The following is a 23,075-nucleotide window of genomic DNA, read 5'->3' as shown; positions in this document are numbered from 1 at the left end:
TAACCGTGAAAGAGTTTTCCAAATACAACGATACTCTTTAAAATATTAAAAAATGTTTAAAGAGTGTTAGACTTTTGACCACCTCCCGCGATAGAATGGACGTTCTCTTTTAAGAGACCATGACAAAAATGAGAACACAGATTTCTATATTTTCATGAAATTGAATTTATATGAATTGAAATATGATCCATCGCAATTAGAAGATAAAAAGAATGGAGTAGGATTTTGTCTCCCACTTTTTTTCTGTTAAAGAGATAGAAGCTATCATTCACCTCATGTCAATCGAATGACTCATTCTGTGTACAAACAACTATAAGTAATTCCTGCCACTTATCACGGTTTCGTATGCTGGACGTTTCATGAAATTTATAAAGAAAAAGTAAGCATAATAATTATTTATCACTTATATATTTTATATTTTCTGTTATTAAAAATGAAGAACATATCTACTTTAAATGTAAATTTATGTATGTACAGGTGCATTATAGAAATAATAATACATTTTTAAGTTAATCAATTGAATACCTAAAGACAGAACTACTTTACGAACATTTGTAAACGTAGTCATTGTGCTGATGAAACCTCTGGACAGATGAATGTCTCTAACAACAGAAATATTTCGATGATTTGCATAAACCACTTTTATTGTATAAGGTAAATCGGGGAGCGACGGCTACCTCTTCTTAAAAACGTCAGTAGAAACTGAACTCTATGAGCAGAGTTATCTAATCCAGATTGTCCGGGTGAGATGATCAATCAGTATATCATAGCCCAATTACGATTGGACCTGTCTAAATTTTTCGAACATTTTGCTGTTTTTGAAGCTCGAAATTTCTTTCACAAGGGATGTTAACCCTTAGTTGGTATCGTTGTGTCTCCGACGACCCGCAAGAGTTTTGATTGTTGACTTTCTGATTGTTAAACAATTGGAACATTCTCTGTACGTTTTTGGTACAAGGTGTGTAGCTTTATGTGCTACTTTCAATTATTAATTCTATTTCAAATTTTGAACAATAATTAAATTGCTATCGCGTTTGGATTGTGGACTTTCTAAACAATTAGAGCACTTTCTGTACGTTTTTGGCATAAGATGTGTAGCTTCATGTGCTACCTTCAAATATTAATTCTATTTCAAATCTAGTGCAATAATTAAATTGTTATCGGGTCTGGATTATATTTTTATTAAACTGCCATCGCACCAACTAAGGGTTAAAATTGTAGCAACTAAATGTAATGGAGTACAGGGGATCGAATTAAATTCATTTAGAAATTACGTAATTTCTCAATTAGAATAAGAAAATTGCAAGCAATGTTTCGTATACTACTACAGAAATCTGAATCTTGGAATTTGTTCATAACGTGTACGAGACAAAACCATCTCGGCCGCAGGGCCATCTCAGTGACTATCTTTCCTTCGCATGTTTTCGTTCGTTGCCTCCGCGATTTTTATTTTATCTATAAGAATGTTACCCGTAAACAAACAGATACAGTGAGGTATCCTATAACGAACGACCCTTTTTGTCATAAATGCATCAAGTCCGCAGTCTAGTTATTAGAATCGAATTTTGCGACTTAAAAAACCTATAAAACCGTTTTCTCATCATGGATAATGCATAAATAACAAAGCTATGCATCTTCTCATTCCAAAGAGGATTTTCTTTTTTTTTCGTGCACTAGGGTAAGGTACCCGATTTCTGTGGGGGTACCAATTACTGTGCCTATGTTAATTATACTTATTTTTAACGCATAAAGAATATTAAAAAAGAAATATATAACACATATATTAACTGATTTTAATGAAAAAATTTAATATCTCTTTTTTAATATTCATTATACTTTAAAAATAAGTATAATTAATATAGGCACAGTAATTGGCACCCTCCACAGTAATTGAGTCCCATACCCCATGTGTAGTTTACTCGGGAACACTTTCCGCAACACCACATTGTAATTATTAATATTCCTAAGAGTTTTGAAACCTAATGAGAATAACTGATAACATTTTCTACTAACCACTGCAAAACTAAAACACAACCTTTGTTGATAAAAAATAGAGGTGGCTGTACATGCCGTCAATGAACAAGAAAAATAAAATCTTCGTATTCCATTTTTACAAAAACTATTATATTATATGTTTATAATAACATTATATGTCTTGTAGTTTTGTAGCGACTAAAAGTGTGTGTTCTTAAGTTTATTAATCTTATTGTTATAATCTTTATAGTTATGAATTATAGTATACAGAAAAATACTTCTCATGGAGTAAACAATAACACTGTATAAATGGGAGGGACAAATTCTTTTTCGTAACACATATACCTATGTATGGTTTTATGCATATAGTGTGTTATAGTACTGTCGCGGAGTGTAGGTATTATTAACTCTCCGTAGGCAACCACATTTATGTTCACGATTAATTTTTTCATTGTTCTACGCTTTCAAGAAATCTAAAAAAATGTTAGAATACGTATTAAAGTCCCCATTTTCCTGAGGTCATTTGAAATAACTTTTTCCTTTGCGAAAATATTCTCCGCGGCTTCATTAAGGGCCCGGGATAGTCACGTGACTTTTAAATTAATAATTTCCGACACAGCGGCAGGTCCCGCTGAGTGTGGCATTCGCATTGGCCTAGCCGAAATCCGTCCGCTGTTGCCGCACCTTGATTGGTCTATGTTTTTTGTTAATAACAAAGTCGCGGAGAACATTTTCTTAAAGGAAAAAGTTTCTTCAAATGACCTCGGGAATTACCCTTTACAAGGAAATACAACATTTTTGGGACACCTTGTACAATCGTTGGAAGGTCAAAAGTTTCAAGCAATCCTACCTTCTACTCTTTGGAGGAATTCAAGAGTAAATGAGTGACCTAAACTCGCTCTTTTAGTATCCTTTGATTTTGGAATTTTTTGAGCCAAATGATTGCTTATATCAAGACATGAATCTCTGAAAATTTTCAAGCTGAGTTAACAATGAGCTTTTGAGATATCAGAGCTCACAGTTCGTTATCGTCCCAACCTAAAACGCACGGTCATTTTAGCAAGCTTTTTTAGTTTTTACATACCGTTATAGATGTATTATATATATCTGGTTTTGGTATCTGTATCCCATGATATTGACCGTATCCAAGGTAGCATACAGTTATCATAACATGGCTGCAACTGTTTGAGTACCATTTTCACACCTTACAATAATATTCTATAATTGCTTTTCCTCCGATTTTGCCTTTATCAAGAAGTGTAAAAATTCGAAAGACATGAACAATATGTAACACATGAAAATGTTTTAGATAAAAATTCCATGATGTTTGTGTACGTTACGAACATTTATAGTCAGAGTTTCATAAAAATACAAACATCGGACCCTATGAATTTTGAAAATTCTTATTTAAAAATTCGTTATTAAAATTGAATATTGAAGTCACCAAAATGCTCTAAAAGACCGTACGTTCTAGAGTGCGATATGACACGTTAATGAACTTTGATCTGCGATATTTCAGAATCTGATTGTCAGCTGAATTTAAAAATCTGCAGCGATTCATGTCTTGACATAAACTGTCATTGGGCATAAAAATTAGCGCTAAATTCGAGGGTCGGACTCAAAGCGGCCGACAAAAACCTTAACCCATTTGCATCATTAGCGTATATGTACGCTCAATTTTCCTGGTTACTATCACCGGAGCGTATATATATATATATATATGCTCAATTTATTTTTTCTTATAATGCTGAAATATGAAGTTCTTTTACTTGTAATCATTTTCGTACTTAAATATAATAAAAAAAAAAAAGTTTCGTGATAAAGGCCTTCTTTTCATATTTCCTTATGATGCAAATGGGTTCATATTTTGGCGACTCTTTCGCTTCGTGCATAAACGGCTCAGGTTGTCCACGGAGTGTTAGAATGGAATGCTGCGACCTGAAAAATCTACAAGACCGTTTCTCCAATATTGGGTAACGCGTAGATAATAATGCAGTGAATGTTCCCCGCGATTTGACGATTTTGGACCACCGTTGTAAACACACAATCGTCTCGTTGCAGATGCAATAACAACGCCGGCCAGGGACGTTGGTCGCGAATCAAGGTTCGGTATAGGGCCGCCGGTTGATGGCCGGGAACGAGGAACAAGCTGTTTCGCGAGCAGAATAACGAAGCCGCGGCGATAACGGGGGATTCGACACGATAGCGGCCGCCAGCCACACGAAAAACCAGTGCATTCAACAATAACAACAGCGGCGAACCGATCGTCGCTGGCCGTATACATACAATAAATAATGCGAGATGGCGCCAGCACGGGGGTTATCGCGCGAAACGTAACTCTTGTAACAAAATAAAACGCGACTCCGGAGCTGAACGGAGCCACAGTGATTATCAGCCAGTAATTTATTGTCCGCTGGCACCGGCCACTCTCCTGACCCGTTCATTCGCCGTCCCGTTTCAGCTTACGCGCGGCGACCGTCCTCGCGACACTTAACGACGCGTTTATTAATTACAAGCTGGCGCCCATTCAACGCGTCTACGTCGGACGACGGTCTCCGTTATTCTTGCGAGGGTGGAGGGTGAAATCACGGCCCACGTGCACATATCGCTCCGCATCGATTTGCTCGTTTGCTACGGGCTGGCCACGATTGCGAGCATTTGCGCATCACGCGCAACACGATCCGTTTTCTCGCTGCCCTTCGATCTTCGCCGATCAGACCACGCGTATTGTCACGACGCGACACGCACTGCGTCGAATGAGGTTTCCAGGCGAAAATTACATACGGGACAAAATTGTGAGCTCACCGCCTCTGCACCGTTACTTTGTTCAATAAATAACTACGAACCATCTAAATTCCCAAATATTTATTACGTGATATATTTTTGTTGCTCACAGTCTTCGATTGTAATCAAACTATAAAATTGTAATGAAATTTATGAAAATATGTCGCACACATTAAACTTGACGGAACTAAATTGTGAGCATGCTCACGAACTTGAATCTAAGTCTGTGAAGTTGGCAGCACTTTTAGCGACGTCAGAGTCGCGTAACTAACATTTGGGGAATCCCTGTGAATTTGACAGTTGTTTGCACTGTGAATGAAGTAACAACGCAAACAAAAAGGAAAAAAACTGATATTGCAGAAAAGGAATTAATATAATGATTGTGTAAACAAAATAAATCAGTAATTATTTACAATAGCAACTTCTTTGCCGATTTCAATGACCTTGAAATATGTTGTTGGGGGCATAATTCTGAACAACTTTTTCCTATACACGTTATCGCCGAACATGCTTCGTTTCCGAGATATTTGCAAAAAACTGTTGCTACTGCACAGTATCCGTTTTCTAACCCACAACACGACCTAATCCAATGATTTTAATGACCTTGAAATATGGTATTAAGGTCATCATTTTGAACAATTTTTTTCTATACATGTTACCGCCGAACATGCTTCGTTTCCGACATATTTCTAAAAAAAGGGAGAAAAAAGATTCAGTTTGCAAATGAACCAGTTAGCCAAATTTCAAACAAATTTTGCGCAATGTTTGTATCACAGTTTGCGAGCAACAGGCTCGTCCATTTGGTACTAAACCCCGCTCAGAGCAGAATTTGGTCCCTATATTGTATGAATTTGACACCAAAACTTCTCGACAAATTCCTAGCCAAATGCAGAAACAGATGGATCGAAATTTGAGTGCAAAGTTTGCAAGCAAAATTCCATGCCAAATTGGGGCTAAACCTTGGCTTCGTTGTACACGAAAATTAGTATTTTTTGTGTAAAATAGATTAAAAGCAATTTTAAAAAACAATTATTCAATTATAAACTTTAGACGAAACGTATAAAAGATTTGTAAGCATGCTCACAATTTAGTCCCGTCAAATTGAATGGGTTCGACTTATTTCCATAAATGTAACATTTAGTTTTTACATTATAAGAATCATTTTACTGCAATCTAAGACTGTGATTAAAAAAAATATATTACGTAATAAATATTTGAGACTTTCCATCGTTGGTAGTTGTTTATTGAACAAAATAACGGTAAAGAGGCAGTGTGCTCACAATTTTGTCCGGCAGTGTACGTTTCAAATTGACACCTCAAGGGGGTGTTCTGATTTTCGGGACTGTTTTGACATGATTATTTCGGAATTTTTTTCCGAAAAACTATTAGATCTTTTGTATTAGGATTTTGCACACATATTTATTGGCATTTATAGTACGTGTGTGATTTTTTTCAAGTAATAATAATTGAAATTGCGCGAGTTATACTTTTATATAGAGTATGTTTTGAAAAACATAGGTCGACGGTTACTATGATTTCGGACTTTCTACTGATCCGAGACAAGCAATGAAGTTGATTATTAATCAGTAGACTGCGGATTTAATGCATATATGGCAGAAATCAGTAGTTGCATTTCAAGTCGGTGAAAAGATTGAAATGACTTGAGAACGCCGAGTAAGAATGAAATATCTACCTGACTCCTATCTCTTGCAATAGATGTAGACAATTTTGATGTTTCATAAGGATTCGCAGATTAATCAGTATGAATATAGTTATGGTTCCAACGAAAAGAAATAAAAAATCTTGACAATCACAAAAACTTATCTTTTTTTATATTGTTGTTTTGTTGAGAAAGGTCGCATTAACATCGAGGTCATTAGAAAATCAAACTATTGTTTCTATTTGTTAGCGAAAACTCAAGACCGAAAATATCTGACGAGAAAATAATTACGGTCGTCAATTTATTTTCCGAAGCGAGTGCACTTATGGAAATAAGTTCGGTTGTCAGTATGAACAAGCTCGGGTTCTTAGAATTTATTTATGACTCATTGCAAATGCGTATATAATTGTGATTAACAAGAAAAATTACACACCGTGTCGCTGTGACTGTCATGATGTTTTTATCCATTTTCCTCTGTCACGTTCATTAATGACAATCAACTTCAATGATTCAAGCTATCGATAAACTGTCCAAAAAATGTTCTAATCCTCTATGAATCATTTGGAATAGTTCTCTGCTAACGCAGATCATAGCAATAATACGAAGACTTCTTAACCTCTCTTTGCCGATACTTTTTTCCAAATTAGAAATAATTTTATTTTGAACTTTTTAATTGATTTTGAATCCTTTGTGAATAATTTAGAACATTCTTCTACAATTAGGGACGGTAGGAAAATATACGACAAAACAAAGTGAAAACTTGTTAATCTCTCTTTGCTTACTCTTTTTTCCAATTTGTTAGAAATAATTTCATTTTAAACTTTTTAATTAATTTTGAATCCTCTTTGAATAATTTAGAACATTCTTCTGCAAATACGGGTCGTAGAAAACTAAACGATTAAAGCAAAGTGGAGACTTGTTAATCTCTCTTTGCTTACCTTTTCTTCCAATTTTTTTAGAAATAATTTCATTTTAAACTTTTTAATTGATTTTGAGTCTTCTGTGAATAATTTAGAACGTTCTTCTGCAAATACTGATCGCAAAAAAGTAAACGATAAAATAACGTGGAGACTTATCATCCTTGAGGCGAGTACACCTGTGTTTGTCGCTGTTAATTTTTCATTTGTGAACCACATTTTGTGCGTCAGGGTAGATAAGACATATCGCGGATTTCTGAAATCTGGTGTGAAATTCCTATCGATCGCAAACATTGCGGTAATTGAATGAAGGCCATCCGAAGTTTCGTCATTTACGTCGGGTCGAACTTACCTTGAAGATATATACGCAGTACGTCCTGAACTCCGTGAACGGTGCAACGTGTGTTCATTACCAGTTCTGGCGACAGGCTGCGTATTCGATTCGTGCTCACATCCGCCCAACAGAGAACTGGAAAACCACGGAAGTCCCTCTCGGACAGAGTCACCAGCCGATTGTGCGATGCGTTTAGCTCCTCCAGGGACGGTAGCCATGTCTACAATCGTACGGTACTCGTATCACAGTAGTGTTTCGTCGATCAACCCTTTGCGGACGAGGATTGTCGAAAATATTAAGCTTTCCTCGTAGGAGGAACTCGATATGTCACAGTGGATCCAAAAAATATTTGAACACTACGTTTCTGATTCTCGAGAAATTGTCAATATATAATAATAATATATACTTTATTTCAGCCTCACGGCTAAGAAATTGGACTTGGTTTACGGAAACCTAATCAATACTATTTTATTTTTATTAATACTATTTCCATTCGCTCACTCATCATTCTCGTTTCCATTCTTTGTTTCCTCTTTCTACTATCTAAATACGGGGTGTTCCAAAAAAATTGTACTTCCCTGAAAAGGGTGATTCCCGAGGTCATTTGAAATAACTTTTTCCTTTGCGAAAATGTTCTCCGCGGCTTCGTTCAGGAGTTATTAACGAAAAACACGGACCAATCAGAGCGCAGCTATAGTGAGCGAATTGCGGCTCGGTGATGGGTCCTGCTGAGCGTGGGATTGGTCGAGCCGGAATGCATCCGCTGTAGCCGCACTATGATTGGTCTGTGTTTTTGATTAATAATTCCTTAACAAAGCTGCGGAAAACATTTTCGCAAAGGCAAAAGTTACTTCTAATGGCCTTAGGAATGACCCCTTTCAAGGAAGTATAACATTTTTGGGACAGCCCGTATAATTCTTGGTCGTGCACAGGTAATGAATAGCTTTCACGCGTACCTCTGACGTATCCTCAAGAGTGGTGAGTTCGTTATGAGAGAGATCAAGAACTTTAAGTCCGTCGAGACCCCGTAGATCGCGTGGTCCGATTGTCGGTCCCAAAATGTTGTGGCTGAGGTTCAGCCTTTGGAGTTCCTTCATTCCCAAAAACAACGAGCCATCCAAGCTCCGTAACTCGTTGTGTTGAAGACGCATGTCCTGTATGTTGCTCCCTGCCATTTCCTCCCCTTCTTCTTCTACTAAATTCTGTCAATGCAAACGAGATGGATGGAGAACATGTTAGCTACGCGTAGTTTAAATGTTTCTGAAGATTAGATCCGAGAATCGCCAAAGTAGGTCAAATTAATGTCGAGTAATGAAGTGTTGTATGATCTCTGATATGAATTTGAGCTTATGCAATTCCAATTTACAGTGATTTCTCTATATATGTCGCCGAGTCCTGGATGATAAATGTCGTGGAATTATCCCCACTACCGCGGGGTATACCCCGTGAGCTGCCACGAATCTCGGGGGTCCACGGACGACGCGGAGTGTAAACATAACATGGATCGGGTATGTCTTCTGGATGATACACGACCTTGGCAAGACTCGTGTTGTTGACATATACCGAGAATTCACTGTATTAGACCAGCCCCGTTCAACTATCGCCCGTGCGGTCAGAGAATTTGGCATAAGCGACTTAGCGGTCAACGAACCACGCCTCCTTTCGATGGTTCAGCCTATGCCAATATTTTTCCCGCTGAGGTCACATTATCCTCTGCTATGCCCAGTGTCACCAGGTGAGGAGAGGGAGAACGAATGGAGGGGAAAAATTTACCCTGCCTCTGTCAGTTCCGGAGTATGCACAATAGAGATGCGGTCACATGACAAATAGAATAGCGCGGTAGAAGGGGAAATTAGAGTGGGGGAACAAGTCTTGATCTGGCGACACTGCACAGAACGGCCGGCAAGAAGCCACGCTTAAGGTCGATGCACATCTCACCGGCCCGGCCGGCCGGCTCAAAATTATAACCCTGGTTTTGGCCCTAGCGTTTACTGGCGGCAACCGTGTCAGGCTTTGGAACCGAATTTCTTCTCTGGCCTCTCGACCCTTTCCAGATGGCCTTTCGAGAGCGCGTTGACAGTTCCCTGCTGTGCGTGGCACAAAAAAAAAATGTTTTTAGGGGCTCCACAGCTCCTTAGGTAATCTATCCGTACCTCTCCTTTACAACACCATGGAAATAGGAAACGTTCCTGGCACTTACAATTAGTGAAACAGCATCGCACATCCTTATACAGGGTGGTCCACACAATTGTTTCAAGTCATAACTCCGTTATTATTGCATTTACGAAAAAATGATAAAGGAGAAAGATAAATGGTTCGAAGAGCACTACATCTGTAGGCCTTTAAATTTTTTTTAGATGCTGCAGTGCATGTGCAATTAACAATTGCATCATTTCTTTAAATAGAATAGATTCTTCCTTTCATTCTACGTAAAAAATGATTAGGGTACCATGGCAAAAAAATTATTAGATCTCGAGATATTTTCAAAAAATGTCTTTATTGAAGAAGATACTCAAACACTTCATAACTATGTTGTAAAAGTAAACACCCTTTCGACATTGTTATCATAACAGAAACCGATTTGTACGAGTGAGCATTTCATAATTCAGTAGCAAGTCACGTATCGTAACTCGAGTACGAAAACTAAGATTTTGAAAAAGTGTAGCTGTATTTCACTAAATACAAGAAAATGTATGACATTTTTTGAAAATATCTCGAGATCTAATAATTTTTCACATTCAACATGTGTTTTTGATTCACAAGAAAAATTACCTGCCTATTTAAAATACGACAGATGTTCCCCTCAAACCCAACAAATGGTAGCTCGAACCTATAGCTCCGAAAGGGAGTACCGTATTATTAATTATTCTGGTAGCTTTTTCCTAATAACGCTCAAATTCCTTAACAAAGTATTCCCCATCTATTACCACGAGGGACTCTGAAATGTTCTAGTTAACAGCTTTTGAAATAAATAATGACGAATTGTTTCACCGCACAGATTGTCAGATGATATTCTTTCTTTTTCGTTAGCGTGGTAATAAATTGTAATTTCGTTTGTTACAACGTTCAAATTCCTTAACAAGATCTATTACCACGAGGAACTCAGAAAAGTTCTGGTTGATAGTTTTTTAAATAAATACAGCATGTTCATTCTGTCTTCGTACTGCCACGCTACGAGCCGGCCGGCTAGCCTGCGAACATTCTCGTCGAGAATGCTAGCCGGCTAGCCGGCCGGCTCTAGCATTGGGCAGCGAACCCCTGGGGTTCTGGTAGCAGAGGACACGCTGTGCCTTTGTTCCGAGCCTCTCGAACCCTCTCTAATAGCTGTCCCGGACCCCAAAATGCTTATAAACGGGGAAAAAACGGCCGGTCGGCCGGCCGGTGAGATGTGCATCGACCTTTATGCGGGCAAGGCAGCATGTATTTGTCGCACGCATTGTCACAGCTACGTGGCCAGCTACGGTTATGCTTATCCCCACTCCCCTAAGTCACGTGCCAATATTCCTCGGTTCAAGAAGTTCGTAGAATCACATCAATAAAATTCGGTGTTTGAATTTTTGCCCTCGAAGTACACACTCCCTTCCTGAATGTACCGGGTGAGTCTCGTGACGACTTCAAACAATACGAAAGTTACTTGTTGTACGAACAAATTTTTCAAACAAATGTTGCATGGTTTTCAGGGAGACATACAGCGCCGTCATCTGTTTTTCACTATTATGCTCTTTTATCGAGATACGATGGTCATCGTCAGTTCGAATGCTACCAGGAATGTTGGCGAAGAGTCATAGAAAATGATGGTAAATACTTAATCGACTGATTGTAACATTTTTTTCTAATAAATAAAGATAAACCGAAAATCGTCTCAAGACTTTTTCAACGATCCAATATAATTAACAGAGACACGAATAATTGTCGAGCTTTTTGCGATCCTGGCCCACTATGGGCTGGGCCGATGGATCATAATTAGACAGCGGATATTTATGCAGAATAAACATTTTCTGAAGTGAATCAAAAATTTATTTTGCTTCTTAATATGGTTAATAGATTGAGAATAGCATAAAGGTAAATTCTTCTAATGTTTTTACAATTTTAAATCACATGTACTCATTGTTGTGGTAAATGCATAAAATCCACTGTCTAAATTCATAATCCATTTTGGCTTTATAGGATTATAGTAAGGTAAGTACCTCGGAGGGTGTCCGTCGTCTGTGAAGCCGCGCGATTCTGTTGTTCGAGAGATCAAGCAATCGTAGCTCGCGCAAACCACGGAGCGAAGCGAACGAGAACTCGCGGAGCTCGTTGTGCGTCAAGTTTAAGCTCTTCAAAGACCTGAGAGGGTAAAGGACACTGTTGCCCCCGTTTCCATCGCCGTTGCCGTCAACCGTGCCGCCTAACGATTTCAAAGAGTTGTGTCCGAGCTCGAGGTCTTCCAGCATCTCCGCTTCCACGAAATCCTCCTCTGTCAACTGACGGAAAACATCATCTTTTGATAACGGGATTGCAAAACAATTCTCGCCGATAAGCCAGAACTTTCCGGATTCGTTGGAAAAGTTGCTTTTACCGTACAACATCTCGCGTTAACCCTCATACGCTCCACGAATAAAATTTCTTCGATTTTTTGGTTTCGATTTCTTCGATTGGCTTACGACTCGACTCGTCATGTTAAGCTACGTTCACACTGAAGCGAGATCGAGCAACTTTGTGTCGCAACTTGTTGCCTTCTTCCATTTTTACCGAGTAAAATATACGAGTAAAAATAACGATGTTGCTTGAGTGTGGACATAAGCTTAACGCAGATATAATTAAAAGCAAGTACGATTGAGATGATGCAAATTTTACCGTGATCAACGTAAATACGATATAGCTTAGAATAATATGGGTATTATGACATAGTCGTCAGATGAGGGGAGGGAGCACGAGTTGAGGGGAAAAAGTTACCATCTCTCCGCCAGTACCGGGAAACGGAACGCGTCACGTGACCGGCCCGTGGCGGAAGCAAGGGGGAATACCGCGATAAAAGGGGAAATTAGGGTGGAGGAACAAGTCTTGATCTAGCGACTATGGTTCGCACCAGTGTCGCCAGATCGAGACTTGTTCCCCCACCTTAATTGCCCCTCCTACCGCGCTATCCGCACGCTTCCGCCGTACACCGGTCACGTGACCCGTTTCGCCTATGTCGTGCATACTCCAGTATTGGCAGAGAGAGGGTAACTTTTTCCCCTTCATTCGTGCTCCCTCCCCTCATCTGGCGACACTGGGTATGACATGTTAAAGCGAAAGAGTCATTCATTGAATCAAGAAGAAAATGAGAAATTTCTGAAATGCGATGGCAAACTCAAACGACGAATTAACTCGTCATACCCAGTTAGAAGGTAAAGCGTAAAATGAGAGAATCACGGTAGAATCTTCTGTGCAACTATCATCGAGGAGTGTACGGAGATTAAAAATAATGCTACTTGGACTTATCTAATCTAGGCTGTCATGTAACATTATTTTCTCTTATTTTATAGACACATTGGTCTACAATTTCTAAGAGGTTGAATATCTAATTACGGTGAAGCAAAGGTACCAATAGTGTGCGAAACTTTGTACAGTACTTAGCGTTTGGTTACCGTGCAATTACTTTTTTTGGCAGTAATAGAAGTTCTTGGAAGTAGTTATTAGCAGAAAATGCGTGTTAATCTATCGATGACACGTAGAATAATAAAATATGTAATTTTCTTCGAAATAGAGCGTTCCTATGTTTTGTAAAATTTTTATATTCTTCGGCAAATTAAAATTCTCGTCACTGTCGAAGAATAGGTAAGGGATCCAATTACTGTAAGGGTACCAATTACTGTGCCTAAATTAATATTATTCTTATTTTTAAAGCATAATGAAAATATTAAAAAAGAGATATACAGGGTGTTTCACCTAACTCGAGCATCTAAAATATCTCGCTTGCTTTTTATAATAGAAGAAAATGTCAGAGGAAAGCATTACTTGGTTCAGGAGGGCAAATATTATGATAGGCAAACAAATTTGTTCAAGGTTATATTTTTTGAGATTTCAAGGTCATCGAAGTTTTTTTAAATGGAACGATATATTTTTATTATCGCTATATGATAGCCGAGGTCAAGACGAATCCAACGACCTATAATATTATGACCTTCACGTGACCTTGAGTACGAGAAATTCATAAAAGTAGGACACTTGATGTAAATAGTGAAATAACGATGACATGATCCCTCTAGGGTTTCAAGAAATGTTCTTGAATCTTGATTAATGACTGTAAACACGCTCACAATAAATTGTAAACACTGATATAGATTCTTCTCGTTTCAGTGACTCTAATCAGCACGTTTCAGAAATTCATCGGGATTTATTCGATTGTGAAAAACAACGTTACTTCTCTGAAACGACGGTGTACAGTGATGCAGAAAAGATAGAAATCATTTTAGTTTATGGTGAGGCTAAAAGAAGATACCTTCTCGACAAAGTTTTGATCGCATAGTTCAATTATTTTGTAAAACAGGGAGTATTAAATCACTGAACAGAACACGATCAAAGTGTGTTACTAGAAGTTACTAGAAGCGTGTTACTAGTTTTTTTCTATCATAAAAAACAAGCGAGATATTTTAGATACTCGAGATAGGTGAAACACCCTGTATAAAAGTAAGTATAATTAATATAGATACAGTAATTTGGCACCCTCAGAGTAATTGGGTCTATTACGCTGTAGTTTTCGCTACAGGAAATATTTTTGATGTACATTAACAGAATTGATTTCCTTCGAAAAAATTCTTCTCTCAAGAGTTAAAAGCGAAACCTTTGTAATCGATCGTTTGGAAGAAGTCAGTTGAATTGTATTACCGGTGAAGACTGGCGTACATACCCGTCCGTTTCAATAAAAATTTAATCCGCAGGACGGAAGCGCACGACATAATAATTACGTTAGGATGCAGTAATTGACTTAATGCACGGAACGCTGAACGAACGCCTCCACGTGTTATCATGCACCGTGATCGTGCACTCGCACTTTACGCGTATTTCTAGGCGATTGACGGTACGGACGTCAAATTGTAGATAATCTTCGAGGCATGAAACATCTTTCTGCAATTTATTCTTTCAGATCTTTTAATAACAAATTTATGCACGATCAAGAACAGTAGTTTGCAGGAAATAACAGTTATAACTACGTATGCAAGAAAATATTGTCTAGAATCTAGATCTCTCATTCCTTGAATCAGGTAGTGTGAAAAAATTAAACTATGACTTTTATGTCGTGACAGATATGTATATGTATATTATTTTTGATGTTATGCTGATCATAAGATACCTTCGATCAGGTCAGCGTGCTAATACAAATAAAATTTTATGAATAAAGATCCATTAAAAACTAAAAAACTCTTATGTTTTTACCGTTATCAAGATTGTTTTTAAACCATAAGGAAGAGGATGGAATTTGCTGGGTATATGTACTAGGTGTCCCAGTTTGTTTTGAGGAACTTTTTGCAAGAAAAACATGAATATTTTAGGATCTTAAATTGCATGTTATTCAAAATGTTCTCCAAAATCTTCCTCCCACTTTTCTGGCAATAAGTGAATTCCACGATAAAAAAAAAATAGTTAAGGAGTAAACTCGGAATAAGTTTCCGAGACGAATAGGTAACCTTCGACAGCCGTCTTTTCGAGTAAAGTACCAAGTCTTTGAAGTGGCGCGCTAACTTTTCAAATATCTCAACTAGATCCGCAATTATAGAGAGTGTGCGTGATGACTGCAGAGCCACTATTGGATACAATGTGAACTATTGGCAGTGACAATACATATGTATGTCATGTACTGTTAACGTTAACATTAACTGTCAACTATTCGTTATCATTCCCTGCTTCAAGTGTGCGTTGGGCGTCAAAGAAACCGAAACCAACAAAAAAATTTCGTTTGAGCCACAACATCGGCAATTATTGAACTCTTATTGTCGACACACTTATATTCAACGACATTTAAAACGTGGCCAGCAATAAATAACTTCTTACCATTCTTTTTAACGGATACCCTGTAACATTCAAACTCCACAGACTGAAAACCAAATTTCATAACTTTTTTCCATATTTTTAACAATTGTTTTACAACTGCCCAAGAACCACATATGCTACTTGTACTGCCAATTGTTCTAAAAGTATCTGTAGGTGTCGCTATGAACACGATTCGCAGCGCCGTCTATGATGACGCACGTTCCCCATAATCGCACCGAAGCAACATCGAGCGACTTGTTGTCGCCTTCTTTTTCTTCTGTTCGGTAAAGGCGTCGACTTTTTCAAGAAAAATGCAACATCAAAAGTTGCTCGTCGTTGCTTCAGTGTGGACATGGCTTCAGGCTTGAAATGTTGTCAGCAGCATGCACGAATGAAGGGATCGATTAGAAAAGCGAATTACCTCCTGCAAATCGTTGTACGAAAGTTCGAGGAATTTCAATCGGCGAGCCTTCTGCAGCGTGCCGTCCAAGCTGCGAATTTTATTATGCTGAAGGAACAGAGTTTCCAAGCGATGCAGATAGCGGAATTCCGCCGGCAAATGAGTCAGTTTGTTGTCTACCGCATAGAGCATCTTCAAGTTGTGACCGGAGGACGGCAGTTCACCGTCCAAGGATGTCAGTTCGTTGGCGTTAATTAGCAGCCACTCCAGCTGATTCAAATCTCTGGAACAAAAATTGAGCCACGTGGATCGTGCGCCCTTACTTCTCGAGGAATTTCGCACACACGCGAACTGAATACATAACACTGCGGTGCATTTATATTTTTCAAATTTTTGCACTTTCTACAGAATAATTCAAGAAAACCAGATGCATCGTATCAGGAAGCATAAAAAATATGAAAGTTGTCTGTGTATACTGGGGTATCCGAAAAATGTACCTCTTTGAAAGGGGCGATTCCTGAGGTCATTTGAAGTAACTTTGTCCTTTTGGAAAATGTTCTCCGAGGCTTTGTTAAGGAGTTATTAACGAAATAATACGGACCAATTAGAGCGCGGCTACAGCGGGCGGATTCCGGCTCGGTCGCAAACAGTAGCCGCGCTCTGATTGGTCCGTGTTTTTCGCTAATAACTCGGAAACAAAGTGTTTCACCGCGAATCGGCAAAGGAAAAAAGTGCTTAGAATCACCCCTTTCTTTTGCCGACACTCTTTCTGGGACACCCCTTTTTAACTCTTTTCGCGCAGTACTATTAACATTTGGAAATCATTATACACTGGAGAGCAAAACTGAGTCCACACTATTTGAAACAACATAATTAATCCATGCTGAAAATTTCACCGACATTGGTTAATTCGTTTACGAATTCGCTATAAACGATTAAAAGTGAGAAAAATTGCCGTTTTTTAACGATTTTCGACTTATAATTGCACTTTTAATCCTTTATAACTCGTAAACGAATTATCCAAAATTTGTGAAATTTTCAGCATGGATATAATTTATTCGAGTCAATAAAATACATGTTTTAAATTTTCAATACAGGCTCAGATAAGAAAGTTGGAAAAATCAATTTTTACTATTTCTTTCGCGATTCAGACATTCAAAATTTTTTTAAATTATTTTCGCATCGTCTAATAAACTAATCCTTCTAACTTCTCAATAACATTCAAGTCATTTGATCTAACTTTAAAAAAGTTACATTGTGTCAACTAGTGTATAAATGTTCGAAACTCCTGAAAATTTTAGTAGTCCTATGCTCCACAGTGTATAATAATTGCGAATATCTCTTTTCCATTACTTGCGTTATCTTTTTGCATTACTTTATGTGATGAGCTGATATATCAAGACAAACGATGGGAAAATCATGGAATGATCAACCCACATAACTGATTTTTGCGGATTTTATGCATTTACGGTGAAATGCAAAACTGCGAAGATATTGAGCGAATTTCTGAATATCGTTACATTATTCTTGAATTATTAATTTCTATTTCCGTGAGTCGACTCGGAAAATGTTTATTCCGTGCAAAGTCCCGCAGTCTAGCCATAGCAATTTCTTTGATTTGCGAGATGACCTCACTCGAGCGTAAACATCGCTTTCGAACGATTCGAACGTAAACACAGTTTTTCAGCGGCGGACACGTGACCAGATCGTTTAATTGTTCTATCCTCCGGATATGATCTGCGTGTGCGTTCGCCTCGATCGTTCGGTCATCTGAAGAACGGACCGGTTGCATCAACGCTGAATGGAGCCAATTAAATAAGAGGCACCGGGCAGAACGATAAACAGGATGTCCGATTCGTTCTGGACGGTTCGCGAACGAACGCGAAATTTTCAGTAGCCAAGAAACTGACATACCGTAACGTCCTATTCAAGCTCTGCAGATGATTACGGCCGACGTGTAGGTGTTTCACCAATGGCGGCAACGATCCCGGCACCATTTCCGAAATCGCGTTCCCGGCCATCGAGAGGTGCTGCAGCGTCGGGTTATACTGAAAATCGAAAGAAATTATACTTCTTCAAATATCCGTCTCCGAGTGCCCCTCCCCCACCCCTGTGAAGTGTTCTCAAATATCGAATTTTCTCGATGTGATTGAAAATAAAGACTCGGACTCCATTTTTTTTTTTCATAAATGCATAAAATCCGCAGTCTACTTGTTACACTGTTTTACGGTGCATTCGTCAACAATTTGACAATTTCGTGGTGCGTAACAACTAGACTAGTGCATTTATGCATTTCATATTAACCCTCGGACTTCTGCGAGTTCCAGGCCTGTGCCGGAGCCATTTCTGACCCACGCCGATATTTCACTACAGTTTTCTTTGGATATAAGACGATGGCTTGGGATCGGCTGTAGTCGTATTTTGGATGAAGAAGAAGGAGAGGAGATAGCGATTTTCTTGTTTCGAAATAAAAAGCGTCGTCTTATATCGTAATAAAATTGTACATATTGAATGTCGCTCGTACTTTTCCCCACCGCGACGGGTCACGAATGACTCCGGCATAGTATACGGAGGGTTAAGACAGTAAGACCTTTAGCACTCGAATGGCGACTGTAAGGCGTCACTAAAAATTGCTATATCAGTAGTTAAAATATTTTTTACATTGTTAAATTTGTTTGTATTTAATAAATTACTAAACATATCGTTATTGTACGAGTAAATTCCACCATTTTCTAGGCCGTAGCATAATGATTTGGGCCGGTATTGGACACCGGGGTAAAACGGAAATCAAATTTATAAAAGAACGAATGAACAGCGAACTGTGTATTGAAATGATAAATGAACAATTAAACACATATGCTGTAAGAATTACTGGATATACAATAAATACGTATTACAACAAGATAATGTCGCAGTCCACACGGCAAAAGTAGTAAAGAAATAGTTTTCTTCGAAGAATATTCGCGTTTTAGATTGGCCGGCATTGTCGAAAATTATTGGGAACATCTTGCCAGAGTCGTATACCAAAATGGCAGACAATTTCAAAATATTAACGATTTAAAACAATGCGTGGGAGAACATTAGCCAAAAAAGTATGAAAAAAATGTATAAATCTTTACCAAACAGAATGATTGAAGTCATTAGATGTAAAGGAGGTTCTACAAAATATTGAGGTTTGGTTCTTATTAATTAATTGTTTTATATTTCAAGTTTTTCGTTAGGTGTGCTATCATTTTGTCACGTTTGCGAACCACAATATTTACGTTTTCGTTCCTAGAATTCTGATGATGTTGTGGATGATACTCAGTACATTATACATATGGACACGTCCAAAACTGTTGACATATTAAAATATTAATTTTCTTCAGTTTATGGTATCAAACGAGAAAAAATATGTGATGTGCCGAAGTGTAGCAGTCGCGTATGCCAAGTTTTCAAATGGTTCGGGCAAAACGATATTTCGAACGTTCCGACGGCAGTTTACGAGGATCGTATTTAGCAGCGTCGGCAGACCGCGATTAATACCGAGGCCGCGCAACATTTAAACGAGAATCGTGGCGGCACGTTAACCGAGTGTGAATATTGAAGCAGCATTGTTACGCAGCACGAACGTTGCAAGTGCGTGGATGAGATTCGAGCCACGACCGAACCGGAGGCGTCTAGTCGCGCAGAAATCGATCGATTCGAATCAACAACAGCTTCACCGGCCGTTTACGGACGGCTGTTTCGGTAGCCTCTTCTTTCCGCGAGAATTCGCCATATTGTCATCGCTCTTACATCAGCGCGGATTTTTCTCTGCCGACTCGTACTTTGCGAATTTATTATTCGAGGTTTAACCAGTTCGCTGTTTTCGACGAGTACACTCGTCACGAAGAAATGGCAACATTTTATGCGATGACGAGTATACTCGTCACGCGTGAAAAGTAGTTACAATCTGCTGTTTAAATTGTAAGGTTAGTGAAAACTAAAATATAGGTGTTCGTAAACTTCAATCATCAAGATGTATTGTAAACATCAAGATATATTCCATGTTACTTAATTCCACATTATAACAGCCACACATACTCTGTGTTTGACGAGCATACTCGTCGTCGTTTAATCTTTGCGACGCGATTTAGGTACACATTTTCCAAAGAGGTCGCAACAGTTTTATTGTTGTCGAATCGTTTGTGTTTTGTTTCCTTTTATCGGGGGAGCACAGTCGCCGGGACACGGTTTTCGTGTCGCGTCGGCTACGAAGGCGCGGGCAGAAAAATGTTTTTGCGTTTCTGCGACTCCTTTTTTCTGCAACAGCTAAATCGTGCGATAAACAACCCGAGGCAGCCGCGGGTAAAAAATCTCACAAGTAGCACGTATCATCTGAAGAACGATTGGCGGACTATTCGCTGCACGTGGCCGGTCACGTGCGAGCATAAGCGCCAGGGAAACCCCACCAGGCTAGCTGGTTGCTGTCTTCTTCGTTCGTATCTACATAGTGTCCCGTTTCAAGTAAACCACTCGAATATCTCCGAAATGATCAACGATATCGTAAAATATTTCGATCGAAAGTTACGTGGTTTTGAGGGGGGCATAAATCGATATTAGTGCCCCGGTCTTCGTAGATTCGCGATAAGGTAGAGTGACTACATTACCGTCAAAAAATGGTTTTACGTGCCTCAAATTTTCGTCCTTATATAAGAATATCTTGTCGCTGATAAGGGGCTCATTCGAAAGAGGAGGATTCAATCTAGTGCGCGCTGGTCAGGAGCTGCCGAGATTATGCAGATATTTGGTGATATAAGCGTTAGAAGTAGGCCAAAAATTGACGATGTGCATGCCGTGGAATTCAAGCATTTTTATGTCATTGGATGAGTTTTCTGGATGAAATCGAGATCACCGTGCACTAGAAAATATCTCCAGCTACAAATTGAGCTATATTTTGTCTTGATTCTCTGCGAAATAAAGCCAAAAACTTGAAGCACGTTTCTGGAGTCAGAATTCATAATATCGATAATACAGAGCAAAAAATGTGACAAGTTTAGTCGCAGACTTAAGACCCGTCGGATCAAGGCCAAGACTGTGAATGGAAATTATTAATTAAAAAGTCACGTGACTTTCCCGAGCCCTTAATGGTACTTCTTTTATAGGTGAAGGAGTAGAGGGCATATATGACGGTCACTTTCAATTTGTTTAACAGAACCATGTATTTTTAAATGCATTGTTCGATGTAGTTCATTATTTCCTGCAAAAATTGATTAACCTTCTCCTATCGAAAACCATTAGTTTATATTTCTAACACTACGAAGTAGCACTAGTGGTACAATATTTGTCTCATTGCGATCGATGCACAAAATGTCGTCTTTCAGCTTGAATACGGAAGTTTACACGATCTCTGAATGACCTGTCAATCCGATCTAACACTTTTTTTTTTAATGTGTTGACATTTTTGATGATTTCGTTCGGGTTACTCGGTTCTAGTTGATAAACTTTGTTTTTCTTTCTAATTTAAAATTATGTCTACGTTTTCACTTCGACCGTAAGATGCGGTATCAATGAGCTTGTTGTTGTTGTAAACATTACTGAAGCAGTGACTCACAGTGATAATCAGCTGACTGCGGATGTTTATGCGAATGCATATTTTTACAGGAAATAGGTAATGTTATGAGACCTGGATAGAAATATGTTTTATCATTAGGAGATTCTAGAAGTATATTTTTTATTTTGCATATTTTGCATATTGCATATGTTTTGCATATTTTATTTTAACGACCTGTGCTCAAATATAATGCATATTCTGTGCATATGTAATAAATGTACATCGTGGAAAATACATTTCTGTGATGATCGACCTCTTACACCAAGACATCCACAAGTATCGCAGTAAGTAAAAGTAAAAGAAAATGGTTGCGCAGAGATTTGATTGGATTTCGGCTGAATCATTTAGTCATGGTTGCCATGAAATCGTCAGAAGCATTCGCCTTGTAAGGGTTAACGGATTATTTTGCTTTTGAATGCCATCTTTTTTCAATTTTTAGGAATTTTTTCAGCAGAAGTATTAAACTTTTTGTATTAGGATGTTGCACACATATTTATGGACATTTGAAGTACACAGATGATGTTTTTAAATGTAAAAACAATAAAAATGACATCAGTTATATAGAGTTAGTCAAACAATTGATGGTACACACTTTAAGCAAGAGTAATTTTTTTATAAACGAACCAAACAACTTCAGTTTTCTGGCAAGCTAAAAAAATTAGTTCACCAGATGAAGTATAATGAAAATTTTGCAAAAATTACTCCGTAAGTTCCGTTTAATCGGAATTACGAAAAAAATAGTGAAAGTTTCTTTTTACACTAGTTTTATTCGAGTCCTAACGAAAATTAAAAAAACGTGTTTTGTAGATTCATATATTGGGTGAAGTAAAAAGTTCTGAGTTTTTTTTCCCTTTATTTCGACGATGAAATTAACAAAGTTAGAATTTTCGGATTTAGATCAAATATGCGCCGTTTTGTTCGATGACTTTTGTCTATTTTGAAGGCAATTTCAGTAAAAAAACTTGACGTTTTACTGTCTTTATTTCTATTTTTAAATTGGTTAACATTTTCATTTATTTGTTTTTATTGTTGTACCTTTGGTATTTTTCCAAAAATTTGCCGTCCTAGGCTATAGCCCCTATATAGCCCCCACCGCATAAATCAGCCACAGACAAAGACTATAGGAATTTGAGGATATTGAGACATTACTTGCAATTTGTTCGGCCTATTAAAGAAAGTACTTGAATGAAATTGCAAAATGAATGAATTGCAATGAATTGCTTGTGAATTGCAATTGACAGGAACAATTTTTATTTTCCAGAAATATGAACATCTTGTTTGGTTTCTGTAAACTATTCTAGGCTGGTATTTCGAAATTCATGTATGTAAAGTGAATCTTCGCTAAAGACCGACGAAAAGACAATAATATATATATACGCCAAACGTCGGCTGAAATGTGACTAGATTCGATCAGTTCAATAAGTGCATAGTGCAGG

At 38.1% G+C, this 23,075-nt stretch overlaps 1 protein-coding gene and 1 long non-coding RNA gene across 5 annotated transcripts in view; both read right to left on the bottom strand.

The window, feature by feature from the left end:
• The window catches only part of Ltl (leucine-rich repeat-containing larval translucida), a 51,069-nt gene that overhangs the window by 5,251 nt on the left and 22,743 nt on the right, over nucleotides 1–23,075 (bottom strand). For all 4 annotated transcript variants that reach the window (XM_076787625.1, XM_076787626.1, XM_076787628.1 and 1 more), the window contains 5 exons: nucleotides 17,979–18,112; nucleotides 16,086–16,347; nucleotides 11,857–12,135; nucleotides 8,626–8,871; nucleotides 7,688–7,889 (listed from right to left, as the gene is read on the bottom strand). In XM_076787625.1, the coding sequence (XP_076643740.1) occupies nucleotides 7,688–7,889; nucleotides 8,626–8,871; nucleotides 11,857–12,135; nucleotides 16,086–16,347; nucleotides 17,979–18,112 (1,123 nt within the window). The remainder of the gene's footprint in view (nucleotides 1–7,687; nucleotides 7,890–8,625; nucleotides 8,872–11,856; nucleotides 12,136–16,085; nucleotides 16,348–17,978; nucleotides 18,113–23,075) is intronic.
• Nucleotides 1–23,075, bottom strand: part of LOC143354003 (uncharacterized) — a 103,816-nt gene that overhangs the window by 60,630 nt on the left and 20,111 nt on the right. The window lies entirely within an intron of this gene.

Source organism: Halictus rubicundus, chromosome 5 (assembly GCF_050948215.1).
Source record: "Halictus rubicundus isolate RS-2024b chromosome 5, iyHalRubi1_principal, whole genome shotgun sequence".
NCBI lineage: Eukaryota > Metazoa > Arthropoda > Insecta > Hymenoptera > Halictidae > Halictus > Halictus rubicundus.
The sequence above is the reverse complement of the archived record's forward strand: the minus strand, read 5'-3'. Positions and strand labels throughout refer to the sequence as shown.